This window comes from Pseudophryne corroboree, chromosome 2, assembly GCF_028390025.1.
Source record: "Pseudophryne corroboree isolate aPseCor3 chromosome 2, aPseCor3.hap2, whole genome shotgun sequence".
Classification (NCBI taxonomy): domain Eukaryota; kingdom Metazoa; phylum Chordata; class Amphibia; order Anura; family Myobatrachidae; genus Pseudophryne; species Pseudophryne corroboree.
This window is the reverse complement of record NC_086445.1, coordinates 462,763,146-462,790,653: the sequence shown is the minus strand read 5'-3', so window position 1 is coordinate 462,790,653 and position 27,508 is coordinate 462,763,146. Positions and strand designations below refer to the sequence as shown.

Below are 27,508 nucleotides of genomic sequence, written 5' to 3'. Positions count from 1 at the left end.
AAAAACATCCACCCACCTTCCCAGAAGATAAACTCCCCCAGTGTACCTCATGGAATTAATCGATATATATCTATTCTATAAAACTGAAGACTGATTTTAAAAAAAGTAATCATGATGGCAAGCACATCGGGTCTAATGTACCTGGCGTGTGCCAGCTTACAGACATAGGGTGCTATTCTGGTCGCAATGCATTGTGACCGAAAATTCCCCTTTGCCAGCACCAATACACACGCGCAGGTCCCGCCCTGCGTGTGCACGCCCGCTAATGTGGCTGCAAACGCCTCTGCCTGATTGACAGGCAGAGGCGTTTGCGGCCGGCGTTGCGGGGGCAGGTTGCTTCGAACGGGGGCAAGGTGAAGCCGTTTTTAGGGCTGGTGCGTGACGTCACACCCTGCCGCTCCAATGGAAAAAATGCCGACAAGCCGCCAGCCTTCGCAGCTAGGCTATAAGGGCAGGGGATTGTCCACAGTTGCTGCAACTGCAATTAAATTGTGGTCACAGACGCTGGGTGGCACAATCAGTATGCTGGGTGGTCTTGCCCTGCGCTAGCTGGCCCCCAGCATGCGAAAGAAAGGATTGCTGACTCTGCTTTTTAGCAGAATATGCAATCCAACCTGAATAACCCCCATAATACATATCACGTTCCCCATGCCTTGTGCAGCACCCGGTCACACATGTGCGCGGTGCCCATTAGATAACACGTGCATCCACATACAATTCACTGCAATGTAAGAAAGGTAGAGAGTAAGACACTTGCAACCCATCGAATGATGGGTCACTAATAATAGTAAATACATATACAGTATGCATCAGATATACATTACATCTCCACATAGTACCATACTGAAGTTATAGAGTACCCTGCCGTGGCATTAAACACAGTACATGAGAATGCATTTTTTGATGGTTCACGTGCATCACCCTATTGGGACTGTCACAAAACATCGATGTAACGGCACATATTAGAACCAGAGCTAACTTAGGGGCCCATTTATCATTAATCACTTTTTCATTGCAATCTTTGCGCGATATTAGCGCACAGAATCATACTGTAACACGCGATAACGTCAGGTTGCATCAACGGGCAACCGCAGGGACAGGGGCTCTGAAAGGAGCCCCTCCCGGCAATGTGCTCAGTGAGCTGACATTGCTCCTGTGTACGCGCGGCCCTGCTGACAGCACCCATTTCTGTGACGAGGGAACCCTCTGGACACACATTTGTGGTGTGTGCCCCATAGGCTGCAGCGAGCTACCTCTATCTTCAGAAGCTGCTTCTGAAGACACAGCATCAGATCAGAGAATCCGGCTTCAGGCGTCTATTTGCACAAAACGACTCCTGTGGCATTAGCCTATCATCACACAGCCACTGCATCTTGTGATTAGTGTACATCTCTGTATGAGGCCCTAGAAGCAAATACTTCACCTTGTGCTTTCTTTACAAATATAGACATATGAAGGAATTTAGTTATGTCTACACATGTAACTGTGCAAATGAATACAAGTTGTAGATTTAAACACATACAAACAGTTATGGTAAATGCAGCATTATATAGAGGCTTATATAGAGTTGGACAGAATGTGGGTGTACAGGCACAAAAAGTACATTCTATAAGACAGCGCTGGAGTGGACTAGGATGTACAGCAGGGGTGGCAAACCAGTCAGAGACAAAGAGCCAAAATATCTTGTTGGGTACGTCAAAGAGCCGACATCAAGCCGAAGGCACGTGTGCAAAAATGGGGTGTGACCTGGTGCCTGCTAGGCCACACCCCATGGTATAAAATACAATGAAAATGCCAGTTCCACATAAAATACATTTTAAAGCCAGAATCAACATAAAATACTTTGAAAAAGACACTTCCACATAAATTAATTTAAAAATCCAGATCCACATAAAATATATTGAAAAAGCCATATTCACATAATACACTTCAGCTCCTCCATGTGTCACTCCAGCCAGCACCCTCCTGTGTCACTCCAGTCAGCTCCCCATTGTGTCTCTCCTGCCAGGATTCTCCTTTGTCACTCCAGCCATCTCCCCACTGTGTCACTCCTGCCAGCACCCTTCAGTCAGCTACCCCATTATGTCTCTCCTGCCAGGATCCTTCTGTGTCACTCCAGCCAGCTCCCCCTTGTGTCACTCCAGCCCACCCTCATATGTCACTACAGCCCAGTATCTGGCTCCCCAGTTTTCAGTCGCCGTAGTGCTGCTGTGTGTCTGGTTGGAGTGCACCAGTTTCCAGGATCTGTTGTGCTCAGGTGACTGTGTCAGGAGCCACATTTGAATAAAGAGAGAGCCTCATGCGGCTCAAGAGCCACAGGTTGGCCACGGCTGATGTACAGTATTAAGGAGCCAGTATCCTGTAGCTGTGAATTCACTGACCACAACACAAATGTAACAGGCCAGCAGTACTTTTAGTGTATTGATTACCAGGTTCTTGTGATTAGCTCAGCTATGAGGAGAGAGAACGTGTATTCTGAACATTACACAATATTGAAGATCATGCATGACAATCTTAAAGGCAATTTAAAGTAACAATGATCATCCCTCCTATTTAATAGAATATTTACTATATATTATTCATGGGGTGGAGGTTATACAGGTAGTATTGACATTAAATAGAGTACATGAGGTGTAGTAAGTATAAAGGCTGCCTATCAGGTATGGGTCAGTATGTCGGCAGTTACTGTGACTATGTCGACATGAGAATGCTGTCCCCGCAAACAACTAAGTAATGTTACTTTGAGCATCTACACTGTGTGTCTTATAACTTTAAATATATCACTTACTGGCATGTTTAAAGTTACAAGAACTGCATGCTTATAATGCCCTAAGTAGCATTAAATCTGTTCGCACAGTTACTATTGACCAAACGTAGCCACCCCTGCCTATGATACGTGTATGCCAAGCAGGAGATTGAGACAGATAGATGGGCGGCAGTCTGTATGTACATGAAATACAGTAAGTGAGCTGCAGAGGGAGAAGGTGTGTACAGGAGCCAGTGTACAGCAGCTGTACGCGTGCCCCGCAGGCAGAAGGCTGCTGTCAGGCATAAGCAGGATACAGATGTTTGGAGTGACGACCGAGAAAGGAAAGGGGGGGGGGGGCAGCGTGTGTGCCAGGCCTCCCATCCCGCGCTCTATGCAGGGCACTCTCCGCCAGATGTTAGTGAGGAAGCAGATGTCCCGGGACAGCCAGTTACCTGACGCTGATGAGCGAGCAGTCCGCCTCTGACCACCCTGGCAGCGCTTTCCGGGCACAACGGCTGCACAGCAAATAAAGCATAGGAAACAGGAGCGATCCGGCGGCAAGGACGTGCCACATCGTGCCCGCTAACACCTAGCCCTGCCGCCCGCTGCTGGAGCCCAAGAGCAGCCTGCCAGCACCGCGGCCCGCCCACTCTAAACGTCACCGTAATAACCCCGCCCACAGCTGGCTATGTACTCTGATTGGCCACGCCCACTAAGGTGTAATCGTCTTGTTCGTCCGCCTCTCACAGAGGCCGAGACCACGCCCAGCCGCTTATCCTCACCAGTGTGTGTGCACTAGCTGCCGTTCGGGCGGTGGAGGGAGGTCTGTGGCTGCAGCAGTGGTCTCTTTGTTCTATTCTTAATCTTACTGCTGCTCCAGCTCCATAGTTTTGACTAATCATATTTTAGTTATAGTATAGTCAGTGGTGCAAGTAGAAAATAAATGTTAGTGGTACTGTGAGTGCGTGTGACAAAAATGGGTGTGGCCACATGGGGCGTGGCCAATTAAAATGGGGGCGTGATACACATGACCCCAATAGTGCAGTGCTAGATACACCTGTGCCCCCCACGGTGCCAGATACACATATGCCCTCATGGTGCCAAATACACATGCCCCCACAGTGCCAGATATGCCCCCACATTGCCAAATACACATGTCGCCACAGTGCCAGGTTTGCCCCCACAGTGCCAAATACACCTGCCCTCACAGTGCCAGATACACCTATGCCTCCATGGTGCCAGATATGCCCCCACAGTGCCAGATATGTCCCCACAGTGTCAGATATGCCCCTACAGTGCCAAATACACATTGCTCCACAGTGCCAGATATGCCCCCACATTGCCAAATACACATGCCCCCACAGTGCCAGATATGCCCCCACATTGCCAGATATTCCCCCACTCAGGGCTGGTTCTAGCCCTTGTGGCGCCCCGGCGTAAAATAGGGGCATGGCTTCATACAGGGGCATGGTCAGTTACGCCCCCTGTAGAGTTGTGCCCCTATTTGTGCCCCCTGTACTGTAGCGCCGCTTACAAAAAAAAAAAGAATACTTACTATCCCCGCTCCTGATTCCCGACCACTGCAGACCTCCGCCGGCGCCACTCCTCTCCTCGGATCAGAATAGATAGACACTAGAGGTCAATTATGACCCCTACCGTCTGTGCCAGTCCCACAATGCTATGCGGTGCGCAATGAAGTCATCGCGCACCGCACAGTAAAGGTCCTTTCCACGAAGGGAAACTAGACGGGTAGCGTCTAGTTCCCTTCACAGTGGGGGACACAGCGGGGGGGGGGGGGCACTGCCAAACAGTAGCGGATCTTGCCATAATGCGTCGCCCTCCGGATGGCGGCACCCCGGGCAAAAGTCCTGCTTGCCCGTGGCAAGATCCACTACTGCCCGCACTGTGCCAGATATGCCCCCACGTTGCCAAATACACATGCCCCCAGCAGTGCCAGATATGCCCCCAGCAGTGCAACTCACCAGTGTTGCTGCTGCTGTCTGGGGCCGGCTGTGCAGTGTGACTGCACAGCCGGCCCCAGACCAGACCTACAACCAACCCACTCACACACAGCACTCACACAGGCGCTAACACTATGAGCTCTGCCTCTGCTTGGATACAGATGTGTCCTCATAAATCTTGCCTCAATGGGGGTAATTCAGACCTGATCGTAGCAGCAAATTTGTTAGCAGTTGGGCAAAACCATGTGCACTGCAGGGGGGCAGATATAACATTTGCAGAGAGAGTTAGATTTGGTTGGGTTATTTTGTTTCTGTGCAGAGTAAATACGCCTGCTTTAATTTTACACTGCAATTTAGATTTCAGATTGAACACACCCCACCCAAATCTAACTCTCTCTGCACATGTTATATCTGCCCCCCTGCAGTACATATGGTTTTGCCCAACTACTAACAAATTCACTGCTACGATCAGGTCTGAATTACCCCCTGTGAGCCATGCAGCACGAGATAATTGGCATGAGTCAGCTGGCAGCTCTGCTAACATGGGGAGCCTATTTTTGATGAAAATGCATCTTATTTGCATTGCTGTGTCTAGGATGCACAAGCAGCTTTTGCTGATTAAATGATATGCAGCATGCCTATATACTGTGTGCGACTGTGGCTGTATCTGCATATGAAATGCTACACACAGAATATAGGCATGTCACATATCATTTTAATCAACAGAAGTTGCTTGTGCCCCTAGGCATTTGCCTAGTTTGCCTATGCCTAGGACCGGCTCTGACCCCCACAGAGGTGAGTCCATTACATGACCTCCACTTTTATTTCGCTCGGTGCTGCTATGTGTTATTATCATTATGTGTCAGGTGGCAAAGCGTCTACACAAGTCAGTTTTAGGCTCGATACACATTAGATAATATATCATCCGATATATCGTTCTGACGCAAATCGGAACAATATATCTGCCATGTCGTCTAGTGCATATGCTCAATCGCACGCTCCTGCGGGTCGTTGCACACCCAGTGGGATGACCTAGGGAATGACAGCGTGCTCTAGAATGCGGCCATGAACTATATATTGTGCAGTCGTGTGATGTATTGTTCAGTGTGTACGGCCGACAGATATATCGTTTTATCAGTAGTGTATCAAATCAGGACAAGGCTGAAGTTCGCTTTTTTTGGGCCAGCTGCTACAGGCTCGTATATACCTCTCTCTGGGGCCCATTTGTCATTTAATATTCGTGGCTTAATCCTTGAAAACATCCTTTTTCGGGGATTAAGTACAAAAATTAGTGTCACCTTAATGTATCATTGAGGGACCGATGCAGATATCACTGATACGTGCTGCGATCCCTCCACTCCTGCTGGCAGCCGCAGCCCCCGTAGGTTTCTATGGGGGATGGGTTTCTGCTAGATTTACTAATGCATTCTGGAGTTGTGTCACCTCAGCCAAAGGCGTCAAAAGGGGGGTGCGGGCTGCACCTGGGTGTCACCCTTCCAAGGGGTGACACTAAAATGCCTACTCCTCCACAGTCATGTATAGGGGGTATACCGCACAGAAGTATAATGAGATATAAGGTAGATAGTACAATTACCAAAATACAATAATGAAAGAAAGAAAATTATATTTTCTAATCAATCTTAGATTTGGTGGTGCACCCTGAGTCAGTAATGAGACATGCAACAAAGAAGGAGAAAAGAAGACTCTTTTGTGGGTGCACTCTTATATAATTTGAAAGTATCAGAAAGATAATTGTTAAAGTTTAATTTTTATTAGTAACACAAATTAAACACATAGTAGTTGAATATACAGATAAAGAAATAAAAGAAAATAAACAACGGAACCGATAATACTGATATTGATGTCCAATAGTGGTTCCAAGCTGTCTGGGTAAAGTCAAAATTTCAAATATACGGTAGATCCATAGATTTGTCTCAACTAACTGCCTGAAATGTATGTTCTAGGACTGATACAAATTTGTGGGTACTTTGAGCCTCAGTGATGGTTATGATTGTGAATTAAATGTGGACAACTGTAATTACCCTGCTGCTGGTGTTGAAATAGAGATAGAATGAAGACTGAATAAAGAAGAGATGAATCTGCTTTCAGTGTTAGACACTGAGCCTGACCGTCCAAAATCTTCTACTAAACCGAGTATTCCTCAAGAGTCTCCCACTCGAGTACTGACTCGGCCCAACACTGCTTAGCTTCCAAGATCGGAAGGATTCGGGCGTTTCCAGTGTGGTATGATAGTAGAAAAAGTAACCAATAATTTTGCTCTGGAATCACTGATGAGAGTTCATGAATATCATTAAAAGTAGTAAGAATAGTGCTAGGTCAGAGAGAAAAAATGGGGGATCTGCTGCCAATGTTAGACAGGCGTAATTACCACTGAATCAATGGTGAGAGTCCCGAAAATATAGTAATAGTTGGAAAAAGAAGAGAAAGTGTAGGCAAAATAGCTTTATCAGGAAGAAGCTCCCAATTAAACAATTATGACCAAAAAAGGAGAATAATGGCTGCTTAACCTGAGAAAAGCTCCCAAAGATGTTATTCCTGAAATATAAGTTGATATATATAATACAAGATATCAGATATAAATATAAAATAATAAATGTGGCCACAAATAAATCATTGGAAAGTAGCCATTTATGAATCAACAAAGAAAAGGACAACACTGTAGCTAGAATCAGTATACAGATGCTGTTGAAAAATGAATAACAACAATGGCAACAATGGCAACGTTTTTATACTATTAAGAGGCTGCGGCTATATTGGAGCAACCCTAAAGCTGGAATGAGTATGGTATCCTAAATCCAAAAAATGCTGTAAAGATAGACTTATTTCCTATTGGCAGTTCATCTATCTAGATTTAGGAGACTACAGCCATGATGTGCCAGGTATGGGTTAAGTATTACCAGCAGTGAAAAAACTGTATATAGCAGTTAGGAGCATTAAGAACGGGTAACTCTGGAAACAGATATTACCCGTGTCAGAGTCCCAAACGTTGGTCGGATGCCGCGCCACAGAAGTGCGCTGGGGATCCGGGATACTGTGAGATCGCTGGGCTGGCGTGAGATGAGGCGCAGGTTGGCAGAAGGAGACGTCTGTGGTCCCGGACAGCAGAGGATCGGAAGACGCGTTTCGCCCGTCCGCTGGGCTTGGTCACTTCCTGTAGCATAGTGGGCTCCTGCGGGCTTTATCTTAGTGAATGCCGGCGGGTGTCCAATCCATGGAGAGGTGTGTCCCTCCTGTTTGGATTGCTGCACAGATGTAATCACTTAGTTGAATCACTTGTGTTCGAGCCGGGTTAAGCTTCAGTCAGGGGCCCATTACATAGAAATGAACATAAAACAAAAAACAAACAAGTGTCTGTTAAAATAGTAAAATAAGATCGGATGACAACATAAACTAATGGGCCCTACACACTGGCCGATCCGCCGCCGAGCTGCCCGACGGCTGATACGGCCGACGAGCGACCCGGCGGCGGGGGGGGCAGTGACGGGGGGAGTGAAGTTTCTTCACTCCCCCCGTCACGCGGCTCCATTGAAGTGCAGGCAAATATGGACGAGATCGTCCATATTGGCCTGCATGTACAGCCGACGGGGGACCAGCGATGAACGAGCGCGGGGCCGCGCATCGTTCATCGCTGGAGCCTCCACACTGAAAGATATGAACGAGTTCTCGTTCATTTATTAACGAGATCGTTCATATCTTTCAAACAAATCGGCCAGTGTGTAGGGCCTAAAAGAGATAATGAATACACAGTTATATATATATATATAAGGATCCTCTGTTGCTAAACAAGCAAGCTGCACGTCACTCCATGAAAAATAAACTTTTAATCAATGTTAGTTACATAGGAAAAGTCAGCCATTCCGTCATATCAACGGCTCGTTTCGGGACTTTGCATTGTCCCTTCGTCAGGATAACATTGGCTGCTGTGTGCTGTGACAAAAAAACGTGCTGAAAAGGAAAGTGTGCTTGGTTCTTACCTTATATCCCTGTGGTTCATGTGTGCGTGCGCTCTGCTGCTACCGGAGGTAAGGGAGGCGTGCCTGAGGTCCCGGTGACGTCGTCCCGGAAGTGGCTGTAATTGGCTGTCGCTTGTTGCCCTGGCAACCCGGCTGGCGTCCCCGATCTCCGGAGCTGCAGCTGAAAAAAGAAAATAATGAAGAACATTACACCGCCTAGTGTGAAGTATAGAGCTGTAATGGAATAAATGGTTTTAATGTGATGCATTTGAACAAAGATAACGTGATACTGAAATGCAGGTGGTGAAGTGTTCAAAAGTGAAATAACTCAGAATTATAGGGAAGGCATGCTGAAGAAGTGATGTGTTATTTTATGATGGATGCTGCTGTGGGAACATGAGCAGAATGCATTGAGATGAACTATATAAATGGACGATGTATATATTATATGGCTGGGAGGTCTGTTAAAGAATATTCCAGTTGATTTTCTCGTTAAGTCCATTAGGGTGAATGGTGTCCAATTTAAAAATCCAGCGTGATTCTAATTTTTGTAGGGCTGTTGATTTATCTCCTCCTCTGATCATTGGGGGAAGCTGGTCAATTATTTGGTAGCGGAGTTGACCCAGATTATGTTGGCATGTTTTGAAATGTCGTGCCACTGGTTGATCATTTTGTTCTCCTTGGAGTGATTTTGCAATCGCGGAGCGATGCAGTGCCATCCTCTCTTTGAACGTACGGCTAGTCATGCCAATGTAATATTTATTACATGGGCATGTGATGTAATAAATTACGAACCGTGAAGTGCAGGTAAGAATCTGTTGGATTTCGTATTTTTTGTTTTTGTGTGGGTGCTGGAAGGAACTTCCTGAAATGAGGTATTTGCACGTGGTGCAAGAGGCGCACTTATAGCAACCCGTTTTTTTGCTAAAGCCAAAAATACCTGGAGATGGTGTGAGATTAGTAATGTCCGCCTTTACAAGATGATCGCGTAAATTTCTTCCTCTCCTAAAGCTAGTCATTGGTGTTTTTTTAGTAAAGCACGGTAGACTGGGGTCAGTTTTCACTATTGGCCAGAGTGCCTTTGTTGCCCTCGTTATCATGGGGCTTGTGGTGGAAAAGGTGGTTGACCAGATAAATTTATCTTTAGTGTCCGCAGGGGTTTGCTGTATCAACAGGCTTTGTCTTGGAATTTGCAATACTTTTGCTTTAGTCTTAGCCAGTTCTATGGGATCGTAACCTCTCCGGATGAATTTGTTCATGGTGATGTCCAACGCTGCTGGTAAATCATCTGTGTTGCTGGTTATTCTAGCTATTCTGAGCATTTGAGAATGAGGAAGTCCCTGTTTAAGTGCCTTGGGGTGGTGGCTACTTGCTTCCAGGAGAGTATTACGGTCTGTAGGTTTGTAATAGACTGATGTTTCCAAGTGGCTCTGTTGATTGGTCACTATTACGTCTAGAAAATTGACTCTGGTAGTGCTAATTTTGAAGGTAAACTTGATATTGGAGGGGAGATGATTGATGTTAGTCATCATTTGTAAAAAATCTTCTTCGCTGCTGTTCCAAAGCATGAAACAGTCATCTATGTAGCGTGTGTACCAACAGATATGTTTCTTATAATTGGCGTTATTTAGGAAGAATTCTTGTTCTAATTTAAACATATATATGTTGGCATATGCCGGGGCTACTGCACTTCCCATGGCACAGCCCTGGGCTTGCAGATAATATCTGCCATCATATAGAAAGTAATTCCGTGTTAGCACCAAACGTAGTAACTGTAAGAAGAGAGGAATGTGGAATCCGAAAGATTCTTGGATCTTATTAACAAATTCCTGCACTGCCTCCAGACCTTCGTTATGAGGAATGGAAGTATACAGAGAGTTGACGTCCATGGTACATAGGTGTTGAAACTCTGTTGTAGTGGAAAAGGTAGCTAGAGCTTTAAGAAAGGATGTTGTGTCTTTGAGATACGTGTATTCCTTGGTGATATGTGGCTGTAACAAAGAGTCAAGCAATTCTGCTACCGGTTGATATATAGACCCTCGCGCTGACACAATGGGGCGGCCCGGTGGTTCAACACTATTTTTGTGTACTTTGGGGACCGTGTACAGTACTGGTGTTATGGGAAATTTAACCAGTAATGATGTTTTAATTTTAGTAGTTATCCAGCCTTCTTGTTCTGCTTGTTCTAAGATGTCAGACAATTCCTGCTTATATTCTTCCGTTGGGTCTCTGTTGAGACGCTGATATGTAACAGTGTCCGATAGTTGTCTCTGTATTTCTTGTTTGTATTTATGCAGGTCCTGTATAACTACGCTGCCGCCTTTGTCTGCTGGGCGTATTATGATAGAGGTGTCGGCTTTGAGTGATTTCAATGCTTTAAATTCTTCCGTGGTCAGGTTGGGATAAATTTTGGGTCGTGCATCTTTAAATTTATGGACAACTTCATCCAGCAGTCGACTGTAGGTTTTGATTGAAGCATTAGTAGATATAGGGTCAAATTTGGATTTGTGGTGTTTTCTTAATTTGACTTCCATTGCCGTTGGTGGTTCGGATTCCGGTTGTTTTTGAAAGAATTCTTTCAATCTTAGTTTTCGTTCCATTTTATGTAGATCATTCTGCCATTCGAAGTCGTCGTGGAAGTTTGTGGGGACGAAAGACAAACCTTTGTTCAGTAGGGAGGTTTCTGCCGGTGAGAGATCCCGGGATGATAAATTGAAGATCAAGTTGTTTTCTTGTTTTTTGGCTGAGACTTTGCTGAGCCTTTTGTTTTGACCGCTCCTTCTGGTAGTTCTCCTCCAGTGTCTAATTTCGCACGGGTGCGAACCCCTAAAGGGGGGCGTTGTGGATTTGTGGCATCGTCTGAGTCAGCTATTTTGAAATCACTATCGCTATTGGAATGTTGGCGGTCCTTGGACCTCTGATCTCGACGTTGGCGCCAATTAGATCTGTAGTTGGTACGATTTTGCCTGGTGGAGTCTGTGCCCGTCAGCCAACGGTACACATGGTGCTCTTCGTAGTCAGATTTAACTACCTGGAGTTTAGTGTTTTTAAATTTCAGTAATTCTTCCTTGTGATTTTCTACTTGCTGATTTAATTTAATCCACCATGTGTTATGGTTGGGATCTTGTAGTATTTGTTGTTGCGTTTGGTGGTATTCTTCTATACGTAATCTAGTTGCTTTAAGTTCTTTCCCAGCCTCCTCTATTACTAATAACATTAAATCAAAGCTACACTTGTTCAGGACTGCTATCCATCGCCTGCAGAAGTCGGCATTCATGCGTCCTATTGTTGGAACATTAAGGATTCTGAACCCTCGTGGTATAAGTTTTTGGCGATAGTAGTCGGATAGAGTCGATCCGTGTAGCAAATAGTCCACTTCCCGATTTCTTAACTTCAGCAGTTGTTGATAAACATCGTTTGGTGTAAATTCCAGCGTGTCTGGAACTGCATCTTCATCAAAGAGTATTTGTTCGGCTTGTTGTTGTGTAAAGCTTAATGTGTCTCCTGCTTGTAGGGTTAAACCTACAAAATTGATGTCGCCTGTAGTAGCAGGGTTGTGGCTTGCTTCAGACATGCTTGCTGTGTGGTAAAGTGTTTGGCACACTTGGGAACAAATGAAGAAAAAATATCAAAATCTGCTGTGGGTGCCTTGATACTGCAGCTGTGTTTTGCTAACAGCTGCTTTGCATATGTATCTTGGATAATCCGGCACTCCTTTGCTGGTGCTTGTAATGTCGGGTGCTCGTGCTATATTGAATAAGGATCCCCTGTTGCTAAACAAGCAAGCTGCACGTCACTCCATGAAAAAGAAACTTTTAATCAATGTTAGTTACATAGGAAAAGTCAGCCATTCCGTCATATCAACGGCTCGTTTCGGGACTTTGCATTGTCCCTTCGTCAGGATAACATTGGCTGCTGTGTGCTGTGACAAAAAAACGTGCTGAAAAGGAAAGAGAAAAGTAAAGGAAAGTGTGCTTGGTTCTTACCTTATTCAATATAGCACGAGCACCCGACATTACAAGCACCAGCAAAGGAGTGCCGGATTATCCAAGATACATATATATATATATATATATATATATATATATATATATATATATATATATAAAACCAATGTTAACCTCAGAAAAGATATGTGAGCAGTAAACAATTGAACGAGGTGTCATGTCAGTAATCATACGTAATTTAAACGTAATTTAAAGGGGCACATCGTCAAGCAGAGATAGATAAGTGTAGATTTAGTTTACTCTGAATATAAGCTGTGCACATGTTGCAATAGTTATAATTAATTAGTAAAGAGATACTTGTACAAGACTAAGGGGGTAATTCCAAGTTGATCGCAGCAGGATTTTTGTTAGCAATTGGGCAAAACCATGTGCACTGCAGGGGAGGCAGATATAACATTTGCAGAGAGAGATAGATTTGGGTGGGTTATTTTGTTTCTGTGCAGGGTAAATACTGGCTGCTTTATTTTTACACTGCAATTTAGATTTCAGTTTGAATACACCCCACCCAAATCTAATTCTCTCTGCACGTTATATCTGCCCCTCCTGCAGTGCACATGGTTTTGCCCAATTGCTATCAAAAATCCTGCTGCATCAACTTGGAATTACCCCCTAAGAGTAGTTGTTTGTGACACAAACTGTGAATTAATAAATTATCTCATTAACAGTATCTGCACTAAATGTGCATGGCATAATTTCAATGGCAGATGTTCAAAAGAAGGAGTGGGTAGAATATATAAATTGTCCATATGAATATATAATAAAAACAAGAATATTGATATACAAGAAGAGTAATGGGCAACAAGGTATAACGATGATAAAAGAGTGTTACAGGTCTATGAATATATTTTGCTTGCTATAGCTTTGCCTATCATTTGGATGAGTTCATGGTAACTGGCATCGGGATGTGTAATACTCAAATGCATATCAAGTCAGTACCTCCATATTCAGACGTGTGAATGGTGACACCATGTTCTTGAAATACGTTATTGATATAAAGAATAAGAAGACATTTGTTATGAAGATATAGCAAATGAATAAATAAAATTATAAATGATTTGCTGCCAATTCCTCTTAAGAGATGAGTATAAATCTCAATAGTGGTCAAATGATAACTGAATATAAATTCATGTGGCAACCCATAAATATGATGAAAATAGGCACAAATAAAAGTCAAGAAAAAATTGAAGATACACACAGTGACAGGAGTCAGCTGCTGTAGTCTGACATTCCCCTGCACCACCTGGCTCATATTACTAAGAAGAAGCTGGTAGTGCTGGAAGAGTGACCCGCAGAGTGAGGTAATCAGGGACTTCCCCTGCAAGACCCCGCCCCCACTAGTGATGCCAGTGGGGCTCCCACAAAGCCATGCACCCTGCACACAAAGATATGCCCCCTTTTCAGACACACACAGGAGGTTTCTTGGCCCCAGTGCCGCCACTATTTGCAGCTACTCACACATCTCAGGAATGGGCTTATTTTGGAGCCTCTGTCTCTGTAGTTTCTCTATAATGCTTCAGGCCATCAGAATAAAATATTGCAATGCTAATATCACACCAAGATCGCATTATATATTCACTTTGTCACACTCTGGACTACCAAGCCCAGTTATTTACCATTACACTGCCTTTCCCGGCAGGCACTTAATGTCTTCTGCTGTCACCACATGTTGCCTTTCACAAAGTGTCCAGCTGCCTCCCTGCACGCCTGAGTTCCCTCCGGTTCCCCACCATGGGCTCTGCCCTGTTTAGTGTGTCAGCTGACCCAGTCTCCTCCACTCATGGCGTATCTCGACAGCACCTAATTCCATCAGCCTATCCGTTTCACGCAGGGGGTATTTTAGGACTTCATGTACATAGGCTCTCTGTCAGTACGTCACTCTTCCAGATGCCTACCTGTAAACTATAAGCTTAGTTGCTGTGGTCACAGGTTTACCTCTCCGGTTCCAGTCCAGTTGCCTCTATCTAAAGTCTCATCTATCTGCATTGCAGGCCAATACTCTGGAGCCAGCGCAAGTTATATACTAGCACTTTCCAATACAACAAAGTTTTATTCTAATTGCCCACACCTTCGGGCAGATCCTGCAAAGTCCAATCCAGTATCAATTTATACATACAAACCAGCTCCTGTTATCTTCGTGAACTCTAATGTATCTCATGTTATCTGGTTCATGAGTAGGAACTGGATAAAGCCATCTAGTTTTTAAAACGCCACCTACTTCCATTTTCCAGCCTCTCCCAATCAAGTCCAACCCTCAGGTGTGACAACTTGTACTGACTCAATGGATCCAGCAAAGAAACAATTACAGTTTGTAGAAGCTGTGCAATTTTTTTGCAAAGACAAATAATACAGCTCCTGCAAGAGTTGTCCTCAAGTCTGGATAATATTCAAAACTCTCTTACTGGTTGTGGAACTTCAGCTGGGAATCTGCCAAATACGTTACCGGCTGTTACTGCTGCAGCGACTTGTTTACATTTGCCAACTCCAGTAAAATTTGATGGAGATTTGAAATTATGCCATGGTGTTCTTAACCTATGTGAGATCCACTTTGAACTTCAGCCAATTAATTTCCCTGCAGACAAGACCACAGCTGCCTACATAATTTTCCTTCTATTTGGATCTGCACTTTCCTAGGCATCTCCTCTATAGGACAGATTGGATTCCATGCTGACAAATTACTCTCTCAACTTTACGTCAGCTCTTCGACGAAGCCGGCAAACCAACCTCTGCTTCTGCTGATATCCTTTGTCTGTGGCAATGCCAATCATTTAGTGGGGCAATACAAATAAAGTGGGAGACAGAGGGTTCCCCTAAATGGCGTAAAGCTGCCCGTACACCACAGGTATCAAGACATTAATGTCACTACATTCAAACAAATACACAGATGTGACACCTATATGTGTCCAAGGCACTATAAGTAACAATACACAGAATGAATTCAGACCAGAGGTATTCTTAATGCAATTTGTTCCTTTGTAAAGGATAGCAGGTGATCCACTTGTTGATCAATATGCTTAAAGGATTCATTTTCTCCTGGAGATTTCTAAGTGGTGTTTAAGGAGACTTCATGAACTTATGGAATACATGAAAAATAAATGGAAAAAAACAATGGGGGTCATTCTGACCCATTCGCACGCAGCGGTTCTTCGCTGCGGTGTGAATGGGTCGGAACTGCGGCTGCGCGGTGCTCGCATTGCGCATGCGCGTCATTGCCCAGCGACGGTTGTCGCCAGGCAACGATGCCAGGACCGTTGAAAGCGATCGCAAGAAGATTGACAGCGGGAAGGAGGATCGGGGCGTCTACTCACTGGCGTCTACTCACCATTTCCCGGGCGTGGTAAGTCCAACCCAGGCGTTTGGAGGGCGGATGTCTGATGTCACAGCCGGTACGTTCATCGCTGGATCCGTTGCACTGGTAAGTAGCTGCAGGGCTAGTCTTGTTTTGCTTTAAACTTTTTCATCATAACAGGGCTGCACAAGCGATCGCAGCCCTGATATGCTAAAATACACTCCCCCATAGGCAATGTCAGGTTGTTCGCACGAGCAGCAAAAAGTTGCTAAATGCAATCAACTCGGAATGACCCCCAATGTGTAGTAAAGTCTTGAAAAAAAAAAAAACTAAGTAGATAATGCTATACAACTTCACCTTACCGGTAGTACTTTGGTTTTGAATAATGTTTTCATGTAGGGATCAGCGAAAGAGAACATACAAATCTTTTAGATCAGGGGTGGGGAACCTTTTTTCTATCAAGGGTCATTTGGATATTTATAAAATCGTTCGGGGGCCATACCAAAGTTGTCAACTTAAAACTTAGCTTGCCCCCAGTAGATAGGCGCCCAGTAGTTATGCCCCAGTAGATATGCCTCAAGTCAGTAGTTATGCCCTAGCAGATATACCCCCAGGTCAGTTGCTATGCCCCAGTAGATATGCCGCCGGTACATATGCCCCCAGTCACTTGTTATGCCCCATTAGATATGCCCCCAGTCATTTGTTATGCCCTATTAGATATGCGCCCAGTCAGTTGTTATGCCCCATTAAATATGTTCCATTAGATATGCCCAGTGCCGTAACTAGACATTTTAGCGCTGTGTCCAAGAAACGTCATCGCCCCCCCCCCCCCCTTAACGTAAACCGGCGGCAGTGCGCGCGCAAAAAATATAGGGGCGTGGCTTCACGGGAAAGGGGTGTGGCCACAAAATAATACCAATTCATACAATGGTGCACAGTAGTCTCCATTACTCAAAATACGCCGCACAGTAGCGCCACTACACCAGGTAGTGCCCCTTTTTCACATTACGGCAGACAGATTCCACTTTTTACACATTACGGCAGACAGCGTCCCCTTTTTACACATTTCGGCAGACAGCGTCCCCTATTTTACACATTACGGCAGACAGCGTCCCCTATTATACACATTACGGCAGACAGCGTCCCCTTTTTACACATTACGGCAGACAGCGTCCACCTTTTACACATTACGGCAGGCAGAGTCCCCCTTTTACACGTTACGGCAAGCAGAGTCCCCCTTTTACACGTTACGGCAGGATAGTCCCCCTTTTACACATTATGGAAGGCCGAGTCCCCCTTTAACACAGTACGGCAGGCAGATTCCCCCTTACACCCCCCTCCCTACCCTTAGAGTGTAGTGTAGTGTAGTGTAGTGAAGTGTAGTGTAATATACTGTAGTGTAGTGTAGTGTACTGTAGTGAAGTGTAGTGTAATATAGTGAAGTGTAGTGTAGTGTAGTGTCTGTGTAGGCACTTACGTGAAGTGTACGTTCTTCCAGCACTGTTGCCTGCTCCTAACTCCTCCTGACAGAGTCCACTTCACAGGGAGAACTCAGCCGCAGCGCTGCCAGGACCTCAGCAGCAGCGGCGGCTTCAGCGGGACACAGGTGCGCGGGCGGCGGCTTCAGCGGGCGGCAGCGGCTCGGCTGGGAGAGGAGGCGGGTGGGTGGAGGACGGACATTGCATCTTCACGTGCTGCAGCAATGTAAGCTCTGGCTTGGCTGGGGGAGGAGGCGGAGATCATCGCGGAGGCGGGGGGTGGGCATTACTCGCGACTTCATGAGCTCTACTGCTAGCTCCGGCTTTGGGGCGGGGGGAGGCGGAGCTGACAGTTCCTTATCACCTGAGAGTAGTTTGTGAGGCCGGCTGATTGCGCCCCAGGTCATCCTGCGCTGTGTGCAAGGCACACAGCGCACATACCTAGTTACGGCACTGGATATGCCCACTAGTAGCGCCGCTTACACACACACATTAAAAGAAAATAAAAACCTACAATACTCACCAGCCCTGCTCCTTCTTCCGGTCAGTTGCCCTCTGCCTGGCCGACCGCTCCTCAGAACTATGGGAGAGACGACATGACATCTCTCCCATAGCACTGCACAGCCGCACACTGCCAGAGCCAGAAGCCGGAGCTCAGGAGTGAGCTCCTGCCTCCGGCTGCTGCTGAGGGGAAGAAGCCAGGCGCCCACTAGTAACAAAATCTCAGCGGGCACTTGGCATCTCCCTTGATTAGGGGAGCCTGGCCGGATCAAGTGGCTGTGCGGGCCTTATAAGGCCCGCGGGCCTGAGGTTCCCCACCCCTGTTTTAGACAATGATCTGGATGGCATGAGTAAATTAGAAATGATACTCCTCAAGGAAATTATGATCTGGTGGGAAGTAGTCACACCATAGACATACAGTAGCTATCACACAAACTAATCCCCCGTGGGTTAAAGATTACCAAGACCTCAACTTTCAAAACAGCTAGTAGGATTTTAAGAATGAATGGAAAGGGATTATAAACAACTGTTCCTTCTCGCTCATGAAACTAATAATTAAGAAAGGAAAAGGGAACTAAATGTTATTCAGAGAGAATCCATTCATTTAAACAACCAATTTTCCACACTAGAGGATTAAAAAAGATCAATTCATTTTTTAGACGAAAAATACAATATCCCACCAAATTCAGATAAATTAATTTCAGGCCTCAAGGGACAAAAGAGGGGGCAAATTATACCACACAAGGGAAAATGCAAACAGAAATGCAAAAGGAAAATACTGTAGGTAAACAGATTACAACCTCCCAGACCATAAGCTAAATAGCAGCAAAAGAGAGTTTTGACTAGTAGCAACATAGGCAATTTTCTACTCAGGCATAGAAATGTTCCATTCATAATAATGCAATGGGTAGCTGTATACTTGCATCCAATAAATACACTGAATAGGATAGGAAGTTTTACAAAGGAAAGAACAATATTTGCATCCCTATGTGTGATACCCTGAAACTGCAGCCCAAATCAACTGTGGCACTACAGGTGCCAGCATGACTTTAATAAAAGTAAAATGTTTGCTGGAGTTGCATAGCACTGTGCCAGCAGCCTACGGCTTGCAGCACAGAAGGAGTTAACAGCACAGCTCATAGCTATACAGATTTGTCTGCAAAATGCAAAGGGCATGACTCACTCATTTGCAGACTCAGAGCGGGAAACTGAGAGCGGGAAACACAGAGCGGGAAATCCCAGATAGAATGTGTACCTGGGAATGCAGGGTTATAAAAAGGTTGTCCTGCAGCAGCCTGGGGAGAGGACAGTCAGTGAGGAGAGTGAGCAGACAGTGAGGTGGATTAGCCAGAAAGATGTAGCCCCAGTGAGGGCTCCCCACATGTTTAGGTGGGGAGTGATGCCAGCCACAGCAAAGCACTTGATGACAGAGGGAGACATCGCAGTGTAAGAGCAGCAGTATGCAGAATCCAGTGAAAGGGTGATGCCAGGAGAAAAGTGTGCTAATGGTGTGAGTCTCAAGAGGTATCTGGGTGAAGTGGTCGGAAGCCACGCGGCATGAGTAAGCGCCCCCATGGAAAAGTATCTCGAGAGGTATCTGGGTGAAGTGGTCGGAAAGCCACGCGGCGTGAGTAAGCGCCCCCAAGGAAAAGAATCCTCGCTAAGTAAGAGAGAGAGAGAGAGACGGTCACCTGATGTGTAGCACTACTGGTCACAGAATGCCCTGGTACGTAATGCTGTTTGCCATGTATATGCCGCTGCGACTAAGCGATGCACTGGAGGAGGTGCCCTGATGTGTGATCCACTGTAACTTATGCTTTGTGCTGGAGGAGTGTTCACAAGTTATCCCTGCAATCTCCCTGTTTGATGTTTGAATAAACTTTATGCTGTTTATCTGAGATGGGCTGGCGCCCAATTCTTTATGCGCTGCACCGCCACCTGTAGTCCACACCCACAATGTACTTGTAGTTAAAAGACCTGATTCTTCAGGGGACCCTCTGGTAACTGTGCCTGAACCCATGACCAGCCGGGGCAAGGTAAGGGTGATGTACTATACACAGTGACTGCAGATCTTGCATACCTAATACTAGTGGGTTATCACATTTGGCGTCACGAACAGGATACGAGCAACCATGGTTACCAACGTGGGGCTCTAAGGGCAATATTTGTGGAGGTGGAACTCATGTAACAGGACATCGGGACTATGCAGTGCACCCGGTCGGAACAACACCCTTGGGGGCACTGTGTTTGGCCATTTCTGAGTGTCCGAAAGAGCCAAGGATCGCAAGGGGAATGTAGTCCCCTATATCTATTTTCCTAAAGTTGGAGAAACTTGTTTAATGGGAGGGGCCCACGAGAGCCACCTGTCTCTTTTGACCCAGACGTGGGGGGAGACAAGGGCAGGCGAGGGCAGGTTCTCTGTGTTTGGCGCAATTGCCACAAGATGTCTGGAACATTTTACTATCACATGTGACTCTGGACTGTAATTCATTTCAAAACCGCAACAGAATATGTGATTTGTATGTAATGTGATGTTTGACATGCCATTTTTTCCTGAATATGTGATTGTTGTTTTTTTGTCACATGTACTGTCATTATATGTTATGTTGAAAACTGCTGTTGCGTGAGGACACGCAAGATTTCAGCAGGGGTGCATGTGATACCCTGAAACTGCAGCCCAAATCAACTGTGGCACTACAGGTGCCAGCATGACTTTAATAAAAGTAAAATGTTTGCTGGAGTTGCATAGCACTGTGCCAGCAGCCTACGGCTTGCAGCACAGAAGGAGTTAACAGCACAGCTCATAGCTATACAGATTTGTCTGCAAAATGCAAAGGGCATGACTCACTCATTTGCAGACTCAGAGCGGGAAACTGAGAGCGGGAAACACAGAGCGGGAAATCCCAGATAGAATGTGTACCTGGGAATGCAGGGTTATAAAAAGGTTGTCCTGCAGCAGCCTGGGGAGAGGACAGTCAGTGAGGAGAGTGAGCAGACAGTGAGGTGGATTAGCCAGAAAGATGTAGCCCCAGTGAGGGCTCCCCACATGTTTAGGTGGGGAGTGATGCCAGCCACAGCAAAGCACTTGATGACAGAGGGAGACATCGCAGTGTAAGAGCAGCAGTATGCAGAATCCAGTGAAAGGGTGATGCCAGGAGAAAAGTGTGCTAATGGTGTGAGTCTCAAGAGGTATCTGGGTGAAGTGGTCGGAAGCCACGCGGCGTGAGTAAGCGCCCCCATGGAAAAGTATCTCGAGAGGTATCTGGGTGAAGTGGTCGGAAAGCCACGCGGCGTGAGTAAGCGCCCCCAAGGAAAAGAATCCTCGCTAAGTAAGAGAGAGAGAGAGACGGTCACCTGATGTGTAGCACTACTGGTCACAGAATGCCCTGGTACGTAATGCTGTTTGCCATGTATATGCCGCTGCGACTAAGCGATGCGCTGGAGGAGGTGCCCTGATGTGTGATCCACTGTAACTTATGCTTTGTGCTGGAGGAGTGTTCACAAGTTATCCCTGCAATCTCCCTGTTTGATGTTTGAATAAACTTTATGCTGTTTATCTGAGATGGGCTGGCGCCCAATTCTTTATGCGCTGCACCGACACCTGTAGTCCACACCCACAATGTACTTGTAGTTAAAGACCTGATTCTTCAGGGGACCCTCTGGTAACTGTGCCTGAACCCATGACCAGCCGGGGCAAGGTAAGGGTGATGTACTATACACAGTGACTGCAGATCTTGCATACCTAATACTAGTGGGTTATCACATATGCATACGACATAGGAGGTAATTCAGACCTGATCGCTGTGCAGTGATTTTTGCAGCCCTGGGATTGGATAGTCACCGCCTACAGGGGGAGGATATTTTAGCTGTGCAGCAAGTGTGCAATTGTATGTGTAGCAGAGCTGCAAAAACAGATTGTGTGCAGTCTCTGCGCAGCCCAGGACTTACTTCAGCCTGTTCAGGACCGAATTTGATGTCAGACTCCCTTCCTGCAGACTCATGGACATGCCTGAAGTTTTTCCAAACACTCCCTGAAAACGGTCAGTTGACACCCACAAACGCCCTCTTCCTCTCAATCTCCTAGCGATCGACCGTGCGAATGGATCATTTGCACAAACCCATTCACTGAGCGGCGATCCGCTTTGTAGCCGTGCGATGTGCCTGCACATTGCGGTGCATACGCAGTTTGTGTCTGATTGCTCGCTGTGCGAAAATACACAGCAGCGATCAAGTCTGAATCGGCCCCATAGTCTATTTACTCATGGCCATGGTTTTTAATGTTGGTTATAAATATCAGTTTTCCTTCTGAGCTTGCAATTCAGAGTTGATAGCAGCAGCAAGTTTGTTAGCTAATGGGCAAAACCATGTACTCTGCACGTGGGGTAGATATGACATGTGCAGAGAGAGTTAGATTTGGGTGGGATGTGTTAAAACTGAAATGTAAATTGCAGTGTAAAAATAAAGCAGCCAGTATTTATTCTGCACAGAAACAAAATAACCCACCCAAATCTAACTCTCTCTGCACGTTACATCTGCCCCCCCTGCAGTGCACATAGGAGGTCATTCAGAGTTGATCATAGACGTGCTAAATTTAGCACATATACGATCATTTACTCTGACATGCTGGGGGACGCACAGCACATGGCTAGTCCGCCTGCATGTCGGACCCCCCTCCCCCACCCCGCACAGATACAAAAGTATTGCAGCGGCTGCGTGTGATACCACGCAGCCGCAGCCCCCCCCAACGGTCCTGACATGCCTCCGTTGTCCGGACCGCGCCCCGCCAACGGTGTTCTAAGTCCATTGGCATGTCCCCTCCCGCCCCGCCTCTGCCTGTCAATCAGGCAAAGGCAATCGCAGGTGAGATGCTGATAGCATCTCACCTGACTCCCCAGGGTGTGCTGCGTGTACGCACTCCACAAAGTAATTCAGACACGATCGCTGCTGCTGCAGCGATGCAGTCTGAATTACCCCCATGGTTTTGCCAATTAGCTAACAAATTTGCTGCTGTTATCAGATCTGAATTAGGCCCTTTGTCTGCTTCTGGCTTACTGGAAAGATCCCGCAGCCATATCTGGAGAACCTGATTCAAAGTGTATTAAAGGCTCCACGGAGGTTACCAAGGGTCCCAGCTGGCTCTGTGTGGCTGATACGCATTTCCCCACCTGTGCCAGGTTGTCAGCGGCTTCCTCAGTCTTAGATTCCAATCTCACAGTGTCTGATTTTTAGAGCTGGACTCGGTGCGCCTTGCACATGCGTGGTCTGATTGCTATCCAGACCTCATTCTCGATTTCATCTCATTGTACATGTGCGGCGGTCATCTTATGCATTCCAGCATTCAAATGCGTTCCACCTGCCGACAATTGTACACCGCACTTCCTGGTTAGTATTTCATAATGACGTTTCAATCTACGCTCCTTCCATTTATATTCCAATAACCAAATGGACATTTTTTTGTATGTCATCTGGCTAGTTTTACCCTTATTAGATTAAATAGTGTAAAAACAACATTCTAAACTGGGTATTTTATCTTATAGACAGACATTCATATTTATAGTTATGTGAAGCTATTCACACAATATGAAAATACTTTTATCACATAATATGGGGCCAACTGTATGATTGTAAAACTATATTTCATGTTTGCCCAAAGGCATATTGTATCAAATTATGGATGTTCTAAGAATACACACCATATATTTGTGCCTATAACTTCCTTTTTATCACATAATATAAAGCCAATTATATAATTTCAACCACAAATTTAATTTTAGCTCAAAAACAAATTGGGGTTAATTCAGACCTGATCGCTCACATTTTATGCAGCGCTGGCATCAGGTCAGAACTGCACATGAGTATGCACCGCAATGTGCAGGGGCGTCGCACAGGTACAAAGTGGATCGCCGCTTAGCGATGGGTTTGTGCAAAGAATCCATTCGCACAGCCAATCGCAAGGAGATTGACAGGAAGAAGCCGTTTGTGGGTGGCAACTGACCGTTTTCTGGGTGTGTTTGTAAAAACGTAGGCGTGTCCAAGCGTTTGCAGGGAGGGTTTCTGATGTCAGTTCCGGTCCCGGACAGGCTGAAGTGTTCGCAGCAGCTGAGTAAGTCCTGGGCTACTCAGAGACTGCACAAAATCTGTTTCTACAGCTCTGCTACACATGCGTTCACACACTTGCAAAGCGAAAATACACTCCCCTGTGGGAGCAAATATCTGTTCACAGCAGTGCAAAAAACCCCTAGCGAGTGATCAGGGCTGAATTAGGCCCATTGTGCGAGATCAAATCACCACAGGGAGTGTATAATAATAACTCACAACTTTAATACACATTACAAATGGAAATGATAAGAAAGCCTACAGGGAGTATATAATGATTACACATAGCTTTAATACTCCTTAACAGTAGTCAAACTTTTAATAGGGATTAGAACTCCACTTATACATAATGGTGAGGCCAACCCATTTTATTCTATAAAACTATTTGCTTCTAATCAAATTTTCTTAAATTAGTCTTACATTAAATTATTAGATAAGTACAAAAAAATGTATAAGGTGGCAAATCCCTCATCTAGCTGATACAGTGGCCATCAATTCCAACCTATCTATCTCTGTATGAATGAAGATTGAACAAATAATCCTATATATATATATATATATATATATAGACATAGGAGGTCATTCCGACCCGATCGCACGCTGCAGTTTTTTGCAGCGGTGCGATCGGGTCAGAGCTGCGCATGCGCCGGTGCCGCAGTGCGCATGCCAGACATCTGCCGGCCCTCATTGCCTAACGATCGCTGGGTGGGAGGGGGTGGCACGCAGCGTTTGGCTGCCATTTTCGGGGCGCGGTCCGGCCAATGCAGGCGTGGTCGGACCGTGCGGGGGGGGGGGGGGGGGGCGGGCCACAGTGGCTGCGTGACGTCACACCCAGCCGCTGCGACCCTGGTAGCGACAAGTAAGTCACGGCCAGCCGCTGTGCGGTGGGGCTGGGCCAGACATGCTCTGTGCTGGACGTCCCACTGCATGTCTGTGTCAGTGATCGTAGCTATGCTAAATTTAGCACAGCTACAATCAGGTCGGAATGACCCCCATAGACCAATCAATAAAGAAACATGTATTGACATCCAGGTAAGTATTATATTCATCTCCACTAGTCCAATGTGTTGCATCAATACCCAGTAGCCACTCAGAGGGACCTCATGTAGTGGTCCTGGAGTTCTGTGGTACATCAGAATATAATCAGACATTATTTAAGATTATTCTACTGCTCATTCCATTTATAAAAGCATGAATCTAGTCTTCTGCATTGTACAAAATCTGAAAAGATCTTGGGGGTCATTCCGACCCGTTCACACGCATCGGTTTTTCGCTGCGGTGCGAACGGGTCTGAAATGCGCGGTGGCCGCAATGCGCGTGCATGACGTTGCCTGGCGACAGGGGTCGCCGGGTTACGTTGCGTCCTACGAAGGAAGTGGTCGCAGAGCCGACCGCAAAGAAGATTGACAGATAGATCCGGACCAGGGCGGATCCGGACCGTTGAAGACCGTTTTCGGGGAGTGGAGGAGAAAACGCAGGCGTGTCCAGAAGAACCAGCAAAAACCAATGTGTCTGGCGCTAGATTAATATGTACTAATCTCTATGAAAGAGAGAGGACAGTCTATAATCGGCTGCCTTCCCAAAGTGGACCTGGAAATCCACCCAGTATACTAATGCAAACAAGGAAAAAATAGGTGAAGGCGCACAAATATATAGTCTTACTGTCTTAAATGGGCGGACAGCCCCCCCCCCCCCCCCCCCCTGACCTTTCATCCCCCCCCCCCCCCACACCCCTAACTGTATTTCCATATTCTCATACTGCATATTGTCGTTTGACTTGATATTCTTGTAATATTCCATTTTTTCAAGCGATCCTTTTGTTCTAGGGATTGTCACATTATGCTTAAGATGTTGATGTTTTATTGTCAAACGACTGTTTCATATAATTGGAAAACCTCAATAAAAATCAGTTTGATAAAAAAAAAAAAGAAAGTCAACAATATGTCATATTTTGCGTTAGCACTGGATGAAAGTTGTGATGTCAAAGACACAGCCCAGTTGATGATTTTCATTCGAGGTATCAATGAAAATTTTGATATTACAGAAGAACTGGCATCAATGCAGTCCATGAAAGATACAACAACTGGAAAGGATTTATTGGAGGCTGTAAATCAGTGTGTATCCAAACTTGGAGTGGAGTGGGAAAAATTGGCTGGTGTGACAACTGACGGAAGCCCCAATCTAACAGGAAAAAATATTGGATTGCTAAAAAGAATTCAAGACCAAGTCAGTGAAAAGAATCCAGAACTCAAAATTGTCTTTCTACATTGCATCATACATCAAGAGGTCCTTTGTAAAAGTTTTTTAAAATTAAGCAACGTTGTGGACACAGTTACAAAAGTGGTCAACTACATTCGCGCAAGAGGATTAAATCACAGACAATTTGTAGCTCTGCTAGAGGAGACTGAAGCTGAGCACACAGATATCCTGTATCATACCAATGTGAGATGGCTTAGCTTGGGGAATGTTTTGAAAAGAGTGTGGGAGCTGAGAGAGCAGATTGGGGTGTTTCTAAACATGAAAGGAAAAGAACCCGATTTTCCCCAGCTGAAAAATAAGGATTGGCTATCTGATTTCGCATTTGCTGTTGATGTTATGGGCCACATGAATGAATTAAATCTAAGATTGCAAGGGAAGGGGCTTTTTGCTCATGATCTGCATTTCAGCGTGAAGTCATTTATGACCAAATTGCTGCTTTTCTCCCGTCATTTAAGGAACAAGCAGTTCACTCATTTCTGCACTTTGCATCAAGTTGCTGTTTCAGATGAAAATCTGGAAAAATATGCATCATCAGTACTCGATTTACATGGGGAGTTTTCACGGAGATTCAATGATTTCAAAACAATAGAAAAAGATTTATCTTTGGTCTCCTCACCTTTCACATTTGATGTCGACAATGCTCCTTGTGATCTTCAACTTGAGCTTATTGACCTGCAGTGTGATGCTTTGCTTAAAGAGCAATTCAAATCAGAACCTCTTCCACGGTTTTATGCCTCTCTCAATGGTCAAAACTTTCCAAAGATTAAGGCTCATGCGCGGAAGATGCTTGTGCTATTTGGTTCAACCTACATATGCGAGCAGGCATTTTCTGTGATGAAATTTAACAAGTCAAAACACAGATCTTCCATGAATGATGAGCACCTTGCATCTGTGCTTCGGATTGCGACAACAGAGATGATGCCTGACTTCGCTTCTCTGGTTAATGCGCATCAGAGGTTTCAATCATCTCACTGACTCTTTTATGTAATTGTTAATTCCACCTTTGATTGTTAGTTTTTTTTTTTTTTAAACGAACACTCCACTTGCTTGTACGAAGGCTTGAGTGTTTGTTATTTTTTCTCTCTCTTGTTTTCTGTCTTCTTTCTGTCTTCTCCTCCTCTTCCTCCATTTCTGTTCCTTTTACTCCTACCTAGACATTTACTGTGTTCTATATTGTATCAGTGTTCATTTTCTTAT

General features: G+C 45.5%; 1 protein-coding gene and 1 pseudogene across 1 annotated transcript in view; both read right to left on the bottom strand.

Moving 5' to 3' along the window:
* TLCD3A (TLC domain containing 3A) overlaps positions 1 to 3,393 on the bottom strand; it is an 88,191-nt gene extending 84,798 nt beyond the window's left edge. The window contains exon 1 of the mRNA XM_063953768.1: positions 3,202 to 3,393. Coding sequence (XP_063809838.1) covers positions 3,202 to 3,323 — 122 coding nt within the window. The 5' untranslated portion in view covers positions 3,324 to 3,393. The remainder of the gene's footprint in view (positions 1 to 3,201) is intronic.
* Positions 3,394 to 6,849: 3,456 nt separating this feature from the next.
* On the bottom strand, positions 6,850 to 6,968 carry LOC135051470 (5S ribosomal RNA; annotated as a pseudogene).
* Positions 6,969 to 27,508: the final 20,540 nt, after the last annotated feature.